Source organism: Pseudophryne corroboree, chromosome 2, assembly GCF_028390025.1.
Source record: "Pseudophryne corroboree isolate aPseCor3 chromosome 2, aPseCor3.hap2, whole genome shotgun sequence".
NCBI classification, from domain to species: Eukaryota; Metazoa; Chordata; class Amphibia; order Anura; family Myobatrachidae; genus Pseudophryne; species Pseudophryne corroboree.
Genome location: NC_086445.1, coordinates 1,002,790,781 through 1,002,812,361, shown reverse-complemented (window position 1 = coordinate 1,002,812,361; position 21,581 = coordinate 1,002,790,781). Strand labels below are relative to the sequence as shown.

The following is a 21,581-nucleotide window of genomic DNA, read 5'->3' as shown; positions in this document are numbered from 1 at the left end:
ATCACGGGACATTATTAAGCTAACCAACCTAATTTAGTAACTATCCTCTCATCAGAGACTGTGTATTATTTACCCATCCTCTTTTAGTTCAGCATTCGCAGACGAGCGCAGACGTGATCTCTCAATTTTTTGTGTATTAGGCCCCTTGTTTGGCCCATCATAGTGCTGCATGTAAAAATCTGCGACTCGTCCCTTCTCACCCAATAGGACCCCATGGTGTTATATGACCCCTGAAAGGCTTCATGAGTACAAACTAGCTTTTACTTTTTTTAGCTACACCTTAGTGTGCTAAATGGAACCTATTTGGTGGGACCTACGGGATACGGTTATGTGACTCGACCGCTGGTCACAATACCGACGCCGGGGTCCTGAACGCTGAGTAGCCCGCCGGTCAGCACAGAGTAGGAATAGAAACTGTGGCGAGCCACCGAGACCGCAAGGGGCTTTGTTGCGCGAACTTGCAAAGCAGGCATTCACAATGTGCCGTTCCAAAAAGCATGCATCCATCGCATTGGATTGAATCGACTCGATAGAGTGAATAGATGCGTCTGTAGCAAAGACGCGACAGTCATCGTCGCCAGGTGGTAAGCGCTCACCCAGCTTATGGACATGCAGATACACGCCAAGATGCTATTACACAAAGCAGGACGCATTTTAAAGGGACGTAGCTAACTTGCGCTTGCACGCCTTTACTGCAGTGTACTTATAAACGAATCCGCTGATCAAAATGCGAGAGGATGTATTTTCCTGCATTTCCAGAAAGACTAAATTATTCTACACTGTAACTGTTCACAGTATTAAATGATTTACCCCCATTAGATCATATGCTATACAGTTATTACTGCAGGGGTAACTTGGATCATTGTTGTTCGGCAGGTCGCGGTGGGAACGTCTGGCTCAGCCCGAAAGGATGTGCCTTAATGACATTACTCATCTCTGTCCCTCTGTCCTCGCAGCTGGGACAGAGAATCGCCTTCGTCCAACACCTTATGGCTTTGGCTGTGGTGGAGGCTGTGAGATCCATGCCTGGATACGAGGTAGGGCCTTCCAGATTATAACAGTGTTTATTTACCTATTCTACTGCTCGATAGTTATGTTGTTTCATATAAAATAAGGGTCAGTGCCCAAAAAAACTAACTTTTTAGTTTTAGGGGGAGTCATTCAGAGATTTGTTCATGTTGTGAGATGGCAACTGCTGGTGCTAGATTCCAACCGGCTACCATTTCTCAACAAAATATAGGTACAAATTTACTGCCATCATTTGCAGACTTTACCCAAGTGGTATGTCAAGTTTTTCATAGGAAAACTTACTTTAGTGCAATGGGAAGTGTCCTCTTTCTAGTTACATTACTGAAACGGCTGGTGAATCTGTCTCCTCCCACTCATTGACATAGTGCAGCCCCTGGAATGGCTGATGTGTCAGTCTCCTCCCACTCATTTACATAGTGCAACCACTGGAACAGCTGATGAATCTGTCTCCTCCCACTCTTTTACATAGTGCAGCCCCTGGAATGACTGATGAATTTGTCTCCTCCCACTCATTGACATAGTACAGCCACTAGAACGGCTGATGTGTCAGTCTCCTCCCACTCATTGACATAGTGCAGCCCCTGGAATGACTGATGAATTTGTCTCCTCCCACTCATTGACATAGTACAGCCACTGGAATGACTGATGTGTCAGTCTCCTCCCACTCATTGACATAGTGCAGCCCCTGGAATGACTGATGAATTTGTCTCCTCCCACTCATTGACATAGTACAGCCACTGGAACGGCTGATGTGTCAGTCTCCTCCCACTCATTGACATAGTACAGCCACTGGAACGGCTGATGTGTCAGTCTCCTCCCACTCATTGACATAGTACAGCCACTGGAACGGCTGATGTGTCAGTCTCCTCCCACTCATTGACATAGTACAGCCACTGGAACGGCTGATGTGTCAGTCTCCTCCCACTCATTGACATAGTGCAGCCCCTGGAATGACTGATGAATTTGTCTCCTCCCACTCATTGACATAGTACAGCCACTGGAACGGCTGATGTGTCAGTCTCCTCCCACTCATTTACATAGTGCAACCACTGGAACGGCTGATGTGTCAGTCTCCTCCCACTCTTTTACATAGTGCAGCCCCTGGAACGGCTGATGAATTTGTCTCCTCCCTCATTGATTTAGTGCAGCGCCTGAAACGGCTGATGAATCTGTCTCCTCCCACTCATTGACATAGTACAGCCACTGGAACGGCTGATGTGTCAGTCTCCTCCCTCTCATTAACATAGTGCAACCACCGGAACAGCTGATGTGTCAGTCTCCTCCCTCTCATTAACATAGTGCAACCACTGGAAGAGCTGATGCGTCAGTCTCCTCCCTCTCATTTACACAGTGCAACCACTAAAATGGCTGATGAATTTGTCTCCTTCCACTCACTTAAATAATGCAGCCCCTGGAATTAAGGAAAAACATATGTTAGAAAGTGAACCTGAATGTGTAGCCTGTCAATATTTTAGTGTAATGCAGAAAGGAATTATATTGTGCTTATTACAGTAAAGACACCAAGCATTATATGCCCCAAACTTACCGACTTCTCCCCCCTGTGAGAGCACTGCAAGGGTGATGCAGCTGATCACTGTGGTGGGCGGGGCTGGGAGCATCTAGTCGATAGGTCAATTCCCTTCCAACAAGTGACATCAGTGAGTTACTGTGTAGCGCAGAAATGGCGCCTGTAGATCCATGACTACAGTGCCGTAACTAGGCATTTTAGCGCTGTGTGCAAGAACTGACATTGGCGCCCCCCCCCCGTACAAGATAGGCGCAGTGCGCGCCGTAGGCGTGTGAAAAATATATAGGGGCGTGGCTTCACGGGAAGGGGCGTGGCAACAAAATGATAGCAATTCACACTACGGTGCACAGTAGTCTCCATTATTCAAATTACGCTGGACAGTAGCGCCACTACACCAGTTAGAGCCCCTTTTATACATTACAATAGACAGCGTCCCCCTTTTTACACATTGCGGCAGCCAGTCCCCCTTTTTACACATTGCGACAGCCAGTCCCCCTTTTTACACATTGCGGCAGCCAGGACCCCTTTTTACACATTACGGCAGCCAGTCCCCCTTTTTACACATTGCGGCAGCCAGTCCCACTTTTTACACATTGCGGCAGCCAGGACCCCTTTTTACACATTACGGCAGCCAGTCCCCCTTTTTACACATTGCGGCAGCCAGGACCCCTTTTTACACATTGCGGCAGCCAGACCCCTTTTTACACATTGCGGCAGCCAGGACCCCTTTTTACACATTGCGGCAGCCAGGACCACTTTTTACACATTGCGGCAGCCAGGACCCCTTTTTACACATTGCGGCAGCCAGGACCACTTTTTACACATTGCGGCAGCCAGGACCACTTTTTACACATTGCGGCAGCCAGGACCACTTTTTACACATTGCGGCAGATGGGACCCCTTTTTACGCATTGCGGCAGATGGGACCCCTTTTTACGCATTGCGGCAGATGGGACCCCTTTTTACGCATTGCGGCAGCCAGTCCCCCTTTTTACACATTGCGGCAGACGGGACCCCTTTTTACACATTGCGGCAGACGGGACCCCTTTTTACACATTGCGGCAGACGGGACCCCTTTTTACACATTGCGGCAGACGGGACCCCTTTTTACACATTGCGGCAGACGGGACCCCTTTTTACACATTGCGGCAGATGGGACCCCTTTTTACACATTGCGGCAGATGGGACCCCTTTTTACACATTGCGGCAGATGGGACCCCTTTTTACACATTGCGGCAGATGGGACCCCTTTTTACACATTGCGGCAGATGGGACCCCTTTTTACACATTGCGGCAGACGGGACCCCTTTTTACACATTGCGGCAGATGGGACCCCTTTTTACACATTGCAGCAGATGGGACCCCTTTTTACACATTGCAGCAGATGGGACCCCTTTTTACACATTGCAGCAGATGGGACCCCTTTTTACACATTGCAGGAGAGAGAGAGAAAGAGAGAGAGAGAGGGGGATATACTTACCTTCTCCCCGCTGACAGGCTCCTCGTGCAGCTTCCTCTCCGTGCAGTGTGAAGTCAGTTGAGAAGGAGGAGGAGGGAGGGGGAGCAGAGAGCCGCAGCAGCGCTATTTGATTGGTAGTAAGCGCTGCTGCAGCATCCCCCTCTCCTTCTGTATTGGCTGCCTGGCGCTGCTGTGGATGCTGGGATGCATCCACAGCAGCGCCAGGCAGCCAATACAGAAGGAGAGGGGGATGCTGCAGCAGCGCTTACTACCAATCAAATAGCGCTGCTGCGGCTCTCTGCTCCCCCTCCCTCCTCCTCCGCTGCCCGGCGCTCCTGTCTTCTCTCCTCCAGCGCGGCGCACGGCGCAGTCACAGAGGCGGCATGTAATGAGTCAATTTGACTCATTACATGCCGCTGGCCGTGCGCCCCCAGGGCAACTGCGCTGTGTGCCAAGCCCCCTTGGCACACACGTAGTTACGGCCCTGCATGACTAGATATAAGAGACAACCTTTTATATTACACTAGATATCTGCCTCTCGTGTTCTGAGGACAGTTGTACTGGGACACAGCTGCTCAGTCATTTTATTGACATAGGTGAGATGTATCAAACCTTGGAGAAAGTTAAAGCGGAGAGAGATAAAGTACCAATCAATCAGCTCCTAACTGTCATTTTTCAAACACAGCCTGTAACGTGGCAGTTAGGAGCTGATTGGTTGGTACTTGATCTCTCTCCAAGATTTAATAAATCTCGCCCATAATTGCATCGTTACTTTAGCGGAAAATCGTGAAGCATTTTTTTTTTTTTTCACACCATAACTATTCCAGTCTTATCTCATGTGTAACTTTATTTTCTGCATTGCATTTATAGGCACATTTACTGGCCTTCTATAACGTAAAGCGGGGTTCCTCTCCTAGGGGGCAGATTTATTAACCTGGAGAAGGGGGTGGTATTCATGTGACCGCCGGTCAGCTGACCGACAGTCACATGACCTCCTCCACCAGCCCGACGGGTCACTGTCCCGATGGTCGGCATGCCGACCAACAGGGACTATTTCCACTCGTGGGTGTCCACGACAGCCATAGAGTGGGAATAGAACCCGTGGCGACCGCAGGTCGCCACCGAGCCCGCAGCGTGGCGAGCGCAGCGAGCCCGCAAGGGGCTTGCTGCACTCGCCCTTCCCCGCCGGGATCCCGGCGTCGGTATGCTGCCGGGATCCCGGTGTCGGTAAGCTGACCGGCGGTCAGGAGACCGCCGGTCAGCTGTACTACACCCGGAGAAGGCATAAGGAAGTGATACACCAGTGATATGTGCAAGGTGATAAAGGCACCAGCCAATCAGCTCCAATATGTAAATTAACAGTTAGAATCTGATTGGCTGGTGCCTTTATCACCTTGCACATATCACTGGTTTATCACTTCCTTATGCCTTCTCCAGGCTTAATACATCTGCCTCTTAATGAGCTACGTTTGTGTAATTGGGTCTTGATGACAGAGAGTGCACAGTTGCCCTATGTTGCAGTACATGACAGAGGTTGAAGGTAACTGCATTTATTGAGTCAGTCAGTCGCCCTCAGCACCTCGTAGCTCTCTGCTGCTGCTGCTGCTCGCCCTGTCTTACTGCGGACTATAAACCTTTCCTGCCTCCCTACACAATCCCCTAACACAAGCATATGTTTCCCATCTTCCCTAATACCAGTGACTTCCCCACATTTACACTACGGCTTTTTATACACTTCTCTCTCTCCGCCTAGCCCCCATCCCCATGTATTAGAATCTTCATGCCTTGCGCCCATTTATCAGTCGTGCAAGCTCTGCCTAGATTAGAGGTCTTAGCGTGGACAGAGAGTTGAAGTGTTAGGTCCAGTCATGGCTGATTTCATGAACGCCGGCCTGTTCCTCATCCATTACCTTTACTCACAGCTCAGTAATCCGGCACTTCAGTCACCGCCTCCCGCTGTTGTTTCCAAACCTCAAACATTTTTCCCTTAAATCTCTCTAAGCCTTATGGGGCACATATCTGTCTCTCGCCCATAGGGAGCTCTGTATGAAACGTTAGCAGCCCAACCGCTAAATATATGCAGATGGAAGTGCTTTCCTGAATGCCACAGTCATATGGAATTGGCAGAGAAAGCACAGTGCGATTCCACCTTTGCAGTACTTGTGGGGGGTGACGTTACCAGGGTCTCTGCAAATGATGCTATGGCTGCCTAGATAATGGAAGCATTTGGTCGGGATCTAGGGGCGATCGTTCTGGCTGGGATCTTGTAGAGACAGGTGTTCTAGCTGCACTATCGCTGGTGTCCTGCAGTCAGGGGAGGAATAATTTATACAAGTGTATATTTAATATGGTAGCGGATCTTAATGATGCAACAAGTTACATGTAGCCTATAGAAGTGGCTTCTTATGGAAGAACGTCTGATATAAATATTTTATTGCTATCTTGTTTGTTTTTAATTGTTGCCATGCTGTTCAGCTAAACGCTGATCTACGTCACAGTCCGGCGTGGCGAAGGCATGCACAAAATGCGTTTTGTGTACACAGCCTACGCAAAGACTGGTGCATGATGTGCACCTCCTGTGGTGTGTGGTACAAAAACTAGACATTTAGAATGTTGACATGGGCTAAATGGTGACATGTCAGATGTCGATACTGGCATAGTGTTGACATTTTCAGAATGTTGAAGTTGTGAATGTGGGCATTTTGACAATGCAGTTTTCCATAACGTATTGACTAACCTAAAGGCAACCTATCCCTAGCCTTAACTACAGCCTATCCCTAGCCTTAACTACAGCCTATCCCTAGCCGTAACCACAGCCTATCCCTAGCCTTAACCACAGCCTATCCCTAGCCGTAACCACAGCCTATCCCTAGCCTTAACCACAGATATCCCTTGCCTTAACCACAGCCTATCCCTAGCCGTAACCACAGCCTATCCCTAGCCTTAACCACAGATATCCCTAGCCTTAACTACAGCCTATCCCTAGCCTTAACTACAGCCTATCCCTAGCCTTAACTACAGCCTATCCCTAGCCTTAACTACAGCCTATCCCTAGCTGTAACCACAGCCTATCCCTAGCCGTAACCACAGCCTATCCCTAGCCTTAACCACAGATATCCCTAGCCCTAACCACAGCCTATCCCTAGCTGTAACCACAGCCTAACCATAGCCTTAACCACAGCCTATCCCTAACCTTAACCACAGCATATCCCTAGCCTCAACAACAGCCTAATCCTAACTACAGCGCCTAACCCTAATCGCAGCCTAATCCTAGCTGTACCCACAGCCTAACCCTAGCCTTCACCACAGATATCCCTAGCCTTAACCACAGCCTATCCCTAACCTTAACCACAGCCTAATACTAACTACAGCCTTTCCCTAACCCTAATCGCAGCCTAATCCTAGCCGTACCCACAGCCTATCCCTAGCCTTAACCACAACCTAACCCTAGTTCTAATTGCAGTTTAACCGTAATTGCAGCCTAACCCCAGCCTATTCCTAATCACAGCCTAACCCTAGCCTTTATTTCAGCCTAACCCTAATCGCAGCCTAACCCTAATCGCAGCCTAACCCTAATCGCAGCCTAACCTTAATCGTAGCCTAAGCCTAATTGCAGCCTAACCCTAGCCCTAACCACAGCCTATCCCTAGCCCTAATCGCAGCCTAACCCTAATTGCAGCCCAACCCCAGCCCTAGCCCAAACTGCACCCTAACCTCACTATTAGTGGTTTAATTATAGAGTAGTAACCATTGGTTGGCACTGACCTTCTCTGTCAACTCTCCTGGATTTGTGCCCTGATTTGATGACCCTCTTATGTTCTTCTGGTGATTACTGCAACTACTGTTTATCTCGTGGTCTGCAGCCAGGTTCTCTGCACCTCTAATTTGTACATATAACTTGGGGAGAACTGAATACAGGTAAGCACGAGGGCCCATATGGAATAGCCTGCGAGTTGCAGGAACCGGCTTGATTATTGGCAATTTAGCCTGCAGATTTAAAGTGGCCATTATTTAAAAGGAAAAACCAAGCTGCTGTTTTAAATATATGAGTTAAATTGCTTGAATCATGCCATTTTCTGCTGCTCACAGGCTATTACATATAGTGTGGGCCACAGAGCTGGAAGAGCAAGTTAGCCTGCACACTTACTGTATGTTCACTGTTAAAAGTGGACCCAGTCCTGTTATGGTTTGGTTAGCTTCAAGTTGGTTTGGTTCAGTGAACTCTGATAGGCTACTGTGTGGGTCTAGCCACACCCACTTCAAATTAAAGGGAGAAAGTACCAACCAATCAGCTACTAAGTGCTAAGTTGCAGGCCATGTTTGGAAAATGACAGATATGAGCTGACTGGTTTGTACTTTGGGGGTAATTCAGATTTGATCGCAGCAGCAAATTTGTTAGCAGTTGGGAAAAACCATGTGCACTGCAGGAGAGGCAGATATAACATGTGCAGAGAGAGTTAGATTTGGGTGGGTTATTGTTTCTGTGCAGGGTAAATACTGGCTGCTTTATTTTACACTGCAATTTAGATTGCAAATTGAACACACCACACCCAAATCTAACTCTCTCTGCACATGTTATATTTGCCTCCCCTGCAGTGCCCAACTGCTAACAAAATTCCTGCTGCGATCAACTTGGAATTACCCCCCATGTGCACTGCAGGTGGGGCAGATATAACATGCGCAGAGAGAGTTAGATTTGGATGGGTTATATTGGGGTTATATTGTTTCTGTGCAGAGTAAATACTGGCTGCTTTATTTTTACACTGCAATTTAGATTGCAGATTGAACACACCCCGATTGTTGACCTAGCTAGGCTTGAAAAATGGTCAAGAACATGGCAACTACAGTTTAATTCTAAAAAATGCAAAATCATGCACTTAGGTCTCAAAAACCCAAAGGCTAAATATAGTATCAAGGGTACTATAATGGAAACTACTGAGGAGGAAAGGGATTTAGGAGTCACTATTTCAAGTGACTTAAAGGCAGGAAAGCAATGCAACAAAGCAATGAGTAAGGCTAGTCAGATGCTTGGTTGCATAGGGAGAGGAATCAGTAGCAGGAAAAAAGAAGTAATAATGCCACTGTATAGGTCATTGGTACGGCCTCATCTGGAATACTGTGTCCAGTTCTGGAGACCATATCTCCAGAAGGATATAAATACATTAGAGAGTGTACAAAGAAGGGCAACTAAAATGGTGCATGGCCTACATCACAAAACTTACCCGGAAAGGCTAAAAGATCTTAACATGTAAAGTATGGAGGAGAGACGGGAAAGGGGAGACATAATAGAAACTTTCAAATATACCAAAGGTTTTAACAAAGTTCAGGAGGGAAACATTCTTCAAAGGAAGAGAAGTATTAGAACTCGAGGACATACACTGAAACTGGAGGGAGGCAGGTTCAGGGGAAATTTAAGGAAAAATTATTTCACAGAAAAGGGTAGTGGATAAGTGGAATAGCCTCCCATCGGAGATGGTAGAGGCTAAGACTGTAGAGCAATTTAAACATGCTTTGGATAGGCATATGAATATCCTTACAAAGAATTAAAACAGGTGATGGTAATCTGCGCACTGAGGTGTTGGGTGTCAGTCGGGTCGGGGTGTGCAGCAGGTTCAGGGGTTGTCCAGTCCCTATTAATGCAATATAAAGAACTGATACACAATGCAAAAACAAAATGTAAGAAGTTGAACTGCGCTCTACTCCTGATGTTTAAAGTCTCCATTAGTCTGAATAGGAGCTACCTGTGTTGTTTCTTAAATAAAGATAAATAATAATGCCAGTGGGTGAAAAAGAGTAAACTACAAGGTGTTTTATTAATTACTAATTGCACAGGGTTAGGTGTTTCCAAGAAATGCCGTCCTTCTCTTAAATGCAAGTCCAGCAATCTCTTTCTTTTGAAAGTGTCCTTTTTGATGCACAGAGTAAAAGTTACTACTCTGTAAACTTAGTTGGCAGAGAAGCTACAGTACAGCGAGTTCATCTGTGACATTGAATGAGCTACAAAAGCCATTGGCTGTTGTAGAGGATATTGTATATAGGTAAAAGGGGTCTGCACCGTGATATTTTCAAGTTATATATCCAGGGGCAAATGCAGGATTTGCAATGAGGTGTTAGATAGATAGATAAAAAGATATACCTATCTATCTATCTATCTATCTATCTATCTATCTATCTATCTATCTATCTATCTATCTATATATATATATATATATATCAGAATCTTTAGAAGTGAGCACAGCAGTCATCTTACCTGCAGTGATGCCCGGCATGCGTGGCAGCTCCAATCACAGCCTGTTCAGAGTTTTGAGGGTGGCCCGGGTACTTAGAAACCCCCCTTGCATGCGCCACTTATATCAAACACTGCCCGCCATCCACGTAACCCCAGGGCCACTGTGATGTATGAAGCTGTTGCATCTTTGTTCCCATCACTGACGGATCCTGGCTGGAAACCTGCTGCCCCCTGCCAGACAGCCTAAACTGGGGAGGAAGTCTGTTTCAGCCGGACAATGATCCAAAGCAGGAGTAACACTGGAGTGAGTTACAATGCAGAAAATACATGTCCTTGGATAGCCCCACTGTCTCTAATAGCTTTGGAAACAAGAATTTGCTTTTTGTAATAGATGATAGTTTGAACACATATTTATTGAGATGAGGTCTTATTTGATGTATTATTGGGTGTTACTAATCCCTGTATAATAACAACACCCTGGTAATATGGCCCTGGCTGGATATATTGTTGGTTTTGACTCTTGCAGTTGAAAGTAAATAATATCTCATTGTTTAATTACTAAAGTCTTTATACTGTACGTCATTGTTCCCTACAGGATATTGAACTGAAAGTGAAATGGCCGAATGATATTTATTACGGTAACTTGATGAAGATCGGGGGAGTCCTGGTGAACTCGACGCTCATGGGAAATACGTTTCATATTCTGATCGGTATGAAATGCTCCGTTATATCACTCTGAGGACTCTATTGCTAATGCTGATGTACATAGTGAAAGTCTTGGGGCTATATGTAGTAGCCGGTGACTCGCCGGAGTGATTCCAGACAGTCACTAGATTTAAAGCGGCAATTAGTTTAAAGGCAAAATCAACCTGGTTTTGCCTTTAAGCTAATTGCCGCTTTAAATCTGACCAGAATCACACCGGCTCTCCCAAAATGGCTGGCTGTTACCTTTTGGGCCCTGGAGTATTTTCCTACTTTGTCAACATTCACTTGCATGTAAGATACACAAGTAGCGGTGTCTGGCGTCAGATCATATCACCGTTTACTGTTTGCATTCTATTCCTAGGCTGCGGCTTCAACGTCAGCAACAGTAACCCTACAATCTGCATCAACGATCTCATCTCAGAACATAACAGGAGATATAAAACAAATATTGATCCTCTTAGGGTGGATGTGTTGATCGCGCGGTCGGCGAGTGCGCTGGAGAAGCTCATTGCTAAATTTCAGATGGAAGGACCCAACGGCGTTCTGCCCACGTATTACAGATATTGGGTACACAGGTCAGTGTTTTCGTCATTGTTTGCGGCCCATTTGCTCAGTGTGGGGCAAAAGTTCACTCGTTGACACCTTGAGAGAAAAAAAACATCCAGATAACTTATCGCAGCCCTCGCATACTCTTTGGCTTGGGATTAAGCGCTGCTTGTTTTGATTTATACATGTGTCATTCATATTTCTAACATCCATCATTAAGATAAGGACATTGTGCACGACTGATAGTCAAACAAAGCGTTCTCCTTTAACACAGTCACATGACTCCCATTAATCCGTATATTAAACTGTAAACGTGTAACAAGATCAGGGTGGCCAGACGCCGTCGCTTTTATTTTCCTTTCCAAAATAATCTTTTTTTTTTGTGTGTTATTTTGTTTTTAATGGTTTTCTAAGGTTATCACACCTCAGATCCGATAATGGGTTTATCGCGTGAAAAATATTTTCGCCACCAATCTGCTTGCATGTTAAATGTGAACATGAGCCGCCTAATTTAAAGCAGCTGCTTACAGATGGTTCTGTATTCTATATTCAATCTTGTATATAAGTGCGGAGCGCCAAGGGCATCCAGTGCGCTGTGCGTCGGTCACCTGAGCGCGTGGTTTTCCAAAATCGACTCTCCGTCCTAGTCTGCGTCATTTACTTCTTATCACTTGCAGCCTGGCTCAAGTTGTGTGTGTGTGTGGGGGGGAGGGAGTATGGTATCCGGTCTATCTGTCGACAGATAATAGGTCAAACACGAATGGTCGACATGCATTAGGTAGACATCAAAAGATTGACATGGCCATCAGGTTGACAAAAGGTCGACGGTGCTTATGGTCAACAGGTTCAAATAGTCAACATGGCAATGGTCGACACACATATGGTTGACACAACTTTTTAAGGGTTTTTTGCATTTTATATTTTTTTTTTACTTTTTCATACGTTACCCTCCACGTGAACTACGGGTATGGGGCGTTGTCGACACACATTAGGTCGACATGCATTGGGTCGACCACTAAAGGTTGATATGCACTAGGTCGCTTCGCTCGCCATGCTTCGGGCAAGATTACCGTTCCCATTAGTAGTCCACGTGGATCGTAAAGTATGAAAAAGCTAAAAAAATATTAAAAAAATTGTGAATAACTCATGTCGACCTTTTGACCTGTCGACCTTGCACATGTCGACCTAATGAACCTGTCGACCTAGGCACCCTGTCGACCTTTAGCGGTCGACCCAATGCTTGTCGACCTAACGATCGCAACCCTGAACTAGTATTGAAAATAATGATCTGTGCTGAGGGTAGCGGAGCTGCCAAGAAACACTGTACACTAATTGGGGTGCCCTGTGCTTTGACGCCGAAAACCACACCAAAAAAGTTATGTCGACCTTTTTGTACCTGTCAGCCTTCTCCATGTCCATGGAGTCGACTACCTAATTAGGGTCGACCTAATGATCCATACCCAAAAAATGTATACTGACCAGTGGGTAATATATTCATGTAATATAACTTTTTTCTACTGTCTGATCATTTGTTAGGGGATTTTAAGTGTTTCTGACCTCCTTCAGACGGACAGGGGAGCTTGTGGAGGAGTTGGAGTTGGGGGAAGAGAAAAATAATTTTGACAGCTGTACTGAAATATCAGTTCTACAAGCAGACTTTCAGGGGGACATTTACTAAGGAGTGATAAGAGCGGAGAAGTGAGCTAGTGGAGAAGTTCCCATGGCAACCAATCAGCACTGAAGTAACATCCATAATTTGCATACTATAAAATGATACAGAGCTGCTGATTGGTTGATGGGGCCACTTCTCCACTAGCTCACTTCTCCGCTCTTATCACTGCTTAGTAAATGTCCCCCTCAGTCACCGTTGTAGAATATAGATAAACACCTGTAACGAGTCATTTTATACACCATATTAATACATACCTCCCAACTTTCAAGAGGTGCAGACTGGGACTTTTATGTGTGCCCACTCCAGAAAAGGGGGAGTGGCCTTGCAGGAAGTGCATTTCCGCAAGCCACACCTCTGTCTTCATCATCCTGGGGTCATGCCCAGTGCTCTGTGAGCTTCTGGACATGTCCTCACTCCCTCTCTCCTGTGAATCGATGGCACATGATCTGCTGAGCAGAACAGCGGGTGACAGGGGCCTCCCAACTCCCACACCACCACCACCGTGGGACCCAGTGCCCGGATGCAGGACTGTCCCGCAAAATTGGGACTGTTTTTTACTACATATGTCCCACAATCTACTTTGTGGTAGATTGTGGAACATGCATCTTGATTTACCTAATTGGAGCCTACAGGCACACAGCCTCTACTACATGAAGTCACACCCTATCCACTGACCACTCCCCTGTTACACAGAACATGTTATAGCCTTGCTGGTTCAGTCACACAGCATTATGTATATAGGTAGGCTCACCATCCCATCCCTTTTATACCGGGACGCTCATGGGTTACACAGGTTCCGTGGCTGATTAAAACCAAGTGAAATGGAGGCTTGAGGTCAGCCAGCCACAGAACCGGTGTAATTCATGATTTTAAAGGGAGAGTATGGTAAGCCTATATGTAGGTATAACTCTGCTACATCATTGCTTCATAGCATATAACTCACTGTGATGTCACTTGTGTCTCTGCTTCCCCATCACACATCTCCATATGTCTTGCAGTGGGCAGCAAGTACAGCTGGGTGGTGAGGATGGCCCTAGGGCCTGGATCGTTGGGCTGGATGACTCTGGATTCCTCCAAGTTCTTCAGGAAGGAGAAGAAGTTGTCACTGTCCATCCGGATGGAAACTCTTTTGACATGATGAGAAACTTGATTATACCAAAGCGCTAATAACCTGGACATAAGACTTCCCCGGAGCGTAGACATTCCCAAAAGCAATGACTTGCATTGTCGCTTTTTTAAAATAATTGCTGTTTTTCTTTTTAATACCACATGGAGGGTTTAGCTTGTGGGGTTCTTCTCTCTAGGTTGGATGTACACAATACCTTTGTTGGTTCCATACGGATGACATTTTATCCTGGGCACCTGCTCCATGCTGGGAAATCACTTGGTTAATATCATGTTATTGCTGTCAGCCCGTCAAGATATTCACTCATGCATTTACTTACAGGATGTTTTGGGTGTGCTCACTGATGGGAGAATTGTATTCCAGAAGACATTAAATGAAAATATGCAACTAACACAAAGCTGGTCCTACTTGAATGAGCACTTTCCATCACTTGCAGAATTGTACTGTATATTCCTCTGTTTTCACGCTGCCTTAGAACTTATTTTTTATAGAGGAGCCGGGTTCTATCCCAAGCCATATTCCATTTTAATGTGCTTGCCTGGTAGTGGTGGTGTTACTCTCTACACTGAGCTGATCGCTTCACGTATCCCCTTGTGTGAATTGTAGGACTGTTTTATTAACCACTGAGAAGTTCAATATCTATGTGTTTTGTTGTTTACAGGGCACGGAGCTACGAGGTGACGAGTTACAGTATTTGCATCTGCTATATTTTTTAGTGTGTGTTTTTATTGTCCTTGTGCTACAGGGAAGGCTCGGATGAAAAAATAACTGCACTTCATGTATTTCAGTGACAGGGGAAATCATCGGCGGGATGGAATGACACCCAAGTTTGCCAGAGGTGCGGGAGGCCGGTCGAACTTGGACATTTTTTAAAACGGCACTCATTTACAAGGCAAAATGTTTGTCCAGCATCCCGCACCTCCGGCAAACTTGGACACCATTACATCCCGCCGTAAATATATATACGCAGTTGTTTCCACATACACCTATGGGTATTTCTCTTACGTCCTAGAGGATGCTGGGGTCCACAATAGTATCATTGGGTATAGACGGGTCCACCAGGTGCCATTGGCACTTCAAGAGTTTGAGAGTGTGGGCTGGCTCCTCCCTCTTTGCCCCTCCTACCAGACTCGGTTTAGAAAATGTGCCTGGAGGAGCCGGTCACAGCTAGGGGAGCTCTACAGGGCTTCTCTAGAAAAAGGTTTATTTAGAGTTTATTATTTTACAGGGAGGCTGCTGGCAACAGCCTCCCTGCATCCTGGGACTAAGGGGTGGAGCAGTGTCCGCCATGCGGGGTCTGAGCCACTATCTCCGCTGACAGGACACTGAGCTCCTGAGGGGATCGATCATTCCCTGCCACAGGGGATCACTCACCAAAGCAGCATGCCGCCACCCCCTTACAGAGCCAGAAGATTGGTGGCGAGTGAGTCACCAACCCCCTTAGCAAGCGGGGAAGCGGTGTGAATATGGCGGCAACAGGGTATGGAGCGCAGAACTATCTGCACTCCGGGGCTCAGCGGTACATTGTGCGGCGTTGAGAGGGGCGCCCTGAGCCAGCGCCTAAACACTACACTGGTCACACAGCCTGTCAGGGTCCCTGGATCGCTGCCAGCGTAATTCCTCAGGCCAGTATAATCTTATGAAGAGTGGGAAGACAGCGCCATTTTGGGGGCGGAGCTTCTCATAGCGGACCCAGCAGCGTTCAGCGCCATTTTCCTGCCTGTGTGTGGGTTGGCTCCAATCTCTGTGTCTCTCTTGCCATTCTTGGTGGTGAAACTCTGTCTGTCCTCCCCTGTGTGTGTGTGTGGAGTGTCTGTGATCTCCATTAAGCTATGTCCAGGGACTCTGTGTCATATGCTCCAGAGGATATGTCCTCTCAGGATGATCCCATTCCATGTAATCAGGATTGCACTGTTTTAGCACAGATACCAGCAAGGGAGCCTTGGTTATCCTCTATCAAAACTATGATTTCTCAGATTTCTACTAGGGTTGCACAGAATAAGTCTGCAACTCAGGCTTTACAGAACTCTATGGCAGTCTGGTCCAGTTCTGTTACCTCAGGGCCCCCCTCTGTATATTCCCAAAAACATGCTCTTGCACAGATTATGCAAGACGACACGGATACCGATTCTGACACTGCGGACGGTGATGAGGAGGTTTTGAGGGGGGCAGCATCTCTTGCAAAAGGGGTGCAGTTGTATTATAGAGGCCATTAGGGTTTAGTTGAATATTACTGATGCAACACCTGAGCAGGTTGAGGAGGCTTACTTCACTGAAAATAAGAAAGCCTCGCTAACCTTCCCTGCGTCAAAAGAATTAAATGCTATTTTTGAAAAAGCTTGGGAAAACCCTGAGAAAAAATTACAGATTCCTAAAAGGGTCCAGGTGGCGTTTCCTTTCCCTGTGGAGGATAGGAAAAAATGGGAAAACCCGCCCATTGTTGACGCGTCGGTATCCAGACTCTCAAAAAAGGTGGTTTTACCTGTTCCAGTATCCACCGCCTTGAAAGAGCCGGCTGATCGTAAAAATAAGATTTTAAACCTACCGGTAAATCTTTTTCTCCTAGTCCGTAGAGGATGCTGGGGACTCCGTAAGGACCATGGGGTAGAGACGGGCTCCGCAGGAGACATGGGCACTATAAAGAACTTTAGAATGGGTGTGCACTGGCTCCTCCCTCTATGCCCCTCCTCCAGACCTCAGTTAGAGAAACTGTGCCCAGAGGAGATGGACAATACGAGGAAAGGATTTTGTTAATCTAAGGGCAAGATTCATACCAGCCCACACCGTATAACCTGGAATATACGCAACCAGTTAACAGTATGAACAAAAACAGTATCAGCTAAAGACTGATCTCAACTGTAACATAACCCTTATGTAAGCAACAACTATATACAAGCCTTGCAGATTTTGTCCGCACTGGGACGGGCGCCCAGCATCCTCTACGGACTAGGAGAAAAAGATTTACCGGTAGGTTTAAAATCTTATTTCTCTGACGTCCTAGTGGATGCTGGGAACTCCGTAAGGACCATGGGGAATAGCGGCTCCGCAGGAGACTGGGCACAACTAAAGAAAGCTTTAGGACTACCTGGTGTGCACTGGCTCCTCCCTCTATGACCCTCCTCCAGACCTCAGTTAGAATTTTGTGCCTGGCTGAGCTGGATGCACACTAGGGGCTCTTCTGAGCTCTTAGAAAAAGAAAGTTTATTTTAGGTTTTTTATTTTCAGTGAGATCTGCTGGCAACAGACTCACTGCTACGAGGGACTAAGGGGAGAGAAGCGAACCTACCTGCTTGCAGCTAGCTTGGGCTTCTAGGCTACTGGACACCATTAGCTCCAGAGGGATCGAACACAGGCCCAGCCTCGGTCGTCCGGTCCCGGAGCTGCGCCGCCGTCCCCCTTACAGAGCCAGAAGCCAGATGAGGGTCCTGGAAATCGGCGGCAAAAGACTTCGGTCTTCATCAAGGTAGCGCACAGCACTGCAGCTGTGCGCCATTGCTTCCCATGCACACCTCACACTCCGGTTACTGATGGGTGCAGGGCGCTGGGGGGGGGGGGCGCCCTGGGCTGCAATATTAAGTACCTTGGCTGGCAAATAACACATAATATAGTCATAGAGACTATATATGTGTAAAATACCCCTGCCAGATATACCTAGTAAAAAGCGGGAGAAGTCCGCCGAAAAAGGGGCGGGGCTATCTCCCTCAGCACACTGGCGCCATTTTCCCTCACAGCTCCGCTGGAAGGATCGCTCCCAGGCTCTCCCCTGCAGTTTCCAACTACATAGGGTAAAAAAGAGAGGGGGGGCACTAAATTTAGGCGCAATATATTGTATACAAGCAGCTATTGGGAAAAATCACTCAGTTATAGTGTTAATCCCTGTGTTATATAGCGCTGTTGGTGTGTGCTGGCATACTCTCTCTCTGTCTTCCCAAAGGGCTTTGTGGGGTCCTGTCCTCAGTCAGAGCATTCCCTGTGTGTGTGCGGTGTGTCGGTGCGGCTGTGTCGACATGTTTGATGAGGAGGGTTATGTGGAGGTGGAGCAAGTGCCGATAAATGTGATGTCACCCCCTGCGGGGTCGACACCTGAGTGGATGGTTATGTGGAAGGAATTACGCGACAGTGTCGACTCCTTACATAAAAGGTTTGACGACATAGCAGATGTGGGACAGCCGGCTTCTCAGCCTGTGCCTGCCCAGACGTCTCTAAAGCCATCAGGGGCTCTAAAACGCCCGCTACCTCAGATGGCAGACACAGATGTCGACACGGATACTGACTCCAGTGTCGACGATGATGAGACTAGTGTACATTCCAATAGAGCCACCCGTTACATGATTACGGCAATGAAAAATGTGTTGCATATTTCTGATATTACCCCAGGTACCACAAAAAAGGGTATTATGTTTGGGGAGAAAAAACTACCAGTGGTTTTTCCCCCATCTGATGAATTAAATGAAGTGTGTGAAGAAGCGTGGGCTTCCCCCGATAAGAAACTGGTAATTTCTAAAAAGTTACTAATGGCGTACCCTTTCCCGCCAGAGGACAGGTCACGTTGGGAGACATCCCCTAGGGTGGATAAAGCGCTCACATGTCTGTCAAAAAAGGTGGCACTACCGTCTCCGGACACGACCGCCCTAAAGGAGCCTGCAGATAGAAAGCAGGAGGCTATCCTGAAGTCTGTATATACACACTCAGGTATTCTACTGAGACCGGCTATTGCTTCAGCATGGATGTGCAGTGCTGCAGCTGCGTGGTCAGATTCCCTGTCGGAAAACATTGATACCCTAGACAGGGACACTATATTGCTAACCGTAGAGCATATTAAAGACGCTGTCTTGTACATTAGAGATGCACAGAGGGATATTTGCCGGCTGGCATCTAAAATAAACGCAATGTCCATTTCTGCCAGGAGAGGATTGTGGACTCGGCAGTGGACAGGAGATGCAGATTCTAAAAGGCACATGGAAGTATTGCCTTACAAGGGTGAGGAGTTGTTCGGGGATGGTCTCTCGGACCTCGTTTCCACAGCGACAGCTGGGAAGTCAGCATTTTTACCCCATGTTCCCTCACAGCCAAAGAAAACACCGTATTTTCTCTGACGTCCTAGTGGATGCTGGGAACTCCGTAAGGACCATGGGGAATAGCGGGCTCCGAAGGAGGCTGGGCACTCTAGAAAGATCTTAGACTACCTGGTGTGCACTGGCTCCTCCCACTATGACCCTCCTCCAAGCCTCAGTTAGATTTCGTGCCCGGCCGAGGTTGGATGCACACTAGGGGCTCTCCTGAGCTCTTAGAAAGAAATAGACTTAGGTTTTTTTATTTTCAGTGAGACCTGCTGGCAACAGGCTCACTGCAGCGAGGGACTAAGGGGAGAAGAAGTGAACTCGCCTGCTTGCAGCCGGATTGGGCTTCTTAGGCTACTGGACACCATTAGCTCCAGAGGGATCGACCGCAGGCCCAGTCCTTGGTGGTCGGTCCCGGAGCCGCGCCGCCGTCCCCCTTACAGAGCCAGAAGCAAGAAGATGGTCCGGAAAATCGGCGGCATGAAGACTCAGTCTTCACCAAGGTAGCGCACAGCACTGCAGCTGTGCGCCATTGCTCCTCTCACACACTTCACACTCCGGTCACTGAGGGTGCAGGGCGCTGGGGGGGGGGCGCCCTGAGGCAGCAATAAAAACACCTTGGCTGGCAAAAATACCTCAATATATAGCCCCAGGGGCTATATATGAGAAAGAACAAACGGCTGCGCTGAATATCAGGAACGAAACATAATGTACAGAGAGCCAACGTAAAAAATAACAATGTTTATTAATAAAACATATAAAAAGATTAAGTATCAAATAACCGGTGAATAATATATATAAATATATATAAGAACAATCACTAGACGTGAACTAGTGGTATATTGTAATAACTCAGCTTATTGGGGTGAAAAGTTCCGTGATTCACTTGTTAGATAGTTGATAAATACCAGGTGTGTTGGTAGGATCCTAATGAATTAAAAGTCCCTCAGTTGAAATTGATATTCAATACCTTTCCAAAATGGGCTGGTAAGAGCCGAGCGTCCTCGGCTTCAATGTCCTGCAATGCCCATATACGCTGTGCAGCGGAAAGGAATGGACCGTCTCTCTCACAACCCGGTCGTGGCGGCGTGTGCGCTGAAGCCGCTGATGTCGGATGCTGTAGACGGAGGGTGCAGTGGGGACCACGGAACACCTGGAAGATTTCACCTGAGCTGAGTGTGGATAGGGGCGGGTCCTGACGCGTTTCGTCACGTTCACGTGACTTTCTCGAAGGTAGATACCTGCCTCCTAGGTCATCCGGTATTTAAAGGCTGAGTTGATTAGTGTGGACAGGTGAATGTCATCAGCAATGTTAAAAGCAATAAAAATGCATAAAACGAAGGCTCTCATGTACTAACACATAACATTATATATAGTTGGCAGAAATGACTAGAGAAAGATACATTTATAATAGACTTATTGGTGTCAGAGAAAGGTGTAAATTTAATGTGGTTATACTTTATATTGTAGTAAATAGTAAGCCATTGCAGATCATGGTTTCAGTTCAGGTGTCATGACAGGTGTATTGATTCACCACAAATTAGATCACCTAATAGCTTCACCTATAATGAGTAGCAGACATTTATCACAAGGTTCACTGGACAAATATTATTATCCGTGTATATACTAGTGGTGCCGTTTTAGGTTAAGAGAAGTTTAATCAAAGGGAAAACAGTATATCTATTTATATAAATCACCTCTGCATAAAAAATCGGACCAAGAGGGAAAACTTTTTAAATGTTGGTATAGACATGATTCGAACTCTAGGATTCAAAGCTAATGCTGGTCTGTCCTCTAACCTGATGTGCCACTGAGTCTGATGATTATAGAGAGGACAGACTGAGAGATAAACACAGTAATTAGCTTGTTTCAATATATTGTAACAAGGGTAAGAGTAGTCTAACAAATGGATATCTCATATAGAAGGACATATTCCTAATTCTATAGATGAATCTGATTAGTGATTAGAACATCCTTTGTATGCAACATCGTTATTAGATATAGTAAAAATATCTTCTTTGTTGTGTTATGATAAAACTAAAAAATAAAAGGTAAATATAAACAAAAAAAAAAGGAAAAAATATATAAACAAAAAATGGGAAAAAAAGAAGAACAGTCCTACATATGATGATGATGATGTATTGCAGATGGACTTCCTTCATCAACCTCTAGATATTTCAGGGAATACCCCTGCCAGATTCCATAAAAAAGCGGGAGAATAGGCAGC

At 46.5% G+C, this 21,581-nt stretch overlaps 1 protein-coding gene across 5 annotated transcripts in view; it reads left to right on the top strand.

The window, feature by feature from the left end:
• HLCS (holocarboxylase synthetase) overlaps window positions 1-14,691 on the top strand; it is a 316,341-nt gene extending 301,650 nt beyond the window's left edge. For 4 of the 5 annotated variants that reach the window (XM_063956549.1, XM_063956550.1, XM_063956551.1 and 1 more), the window contains 4 exons: window positions 877-1,037; window positions 10,841-10,955; window positions 11,312-11,525; window positions 14,167-14,691. In XM_063956549.1, coding sequence (XP_063812619.1) covers window positions 877-1,037; window positions 10,841-10,955; window positions 11,312-11,525; window positions 14,167-14,335 — 659 coding nt within the window. In that variant the 3' untranslated portion in view covers window positions 14,336-14,691. Of the gene's footprint in view, window positions 1-876; window positions 1,038-10,840; window positions 10,956-11,311; window positions 11,526-14,166 lie in introns of those variants that run through there. The other variant, XM_063956553.1, reaches the window with a different exon arrangement.
• The last annotated feature ends 6,890 nt before the right edge of the window (window positions 14,692-21,581 follow it).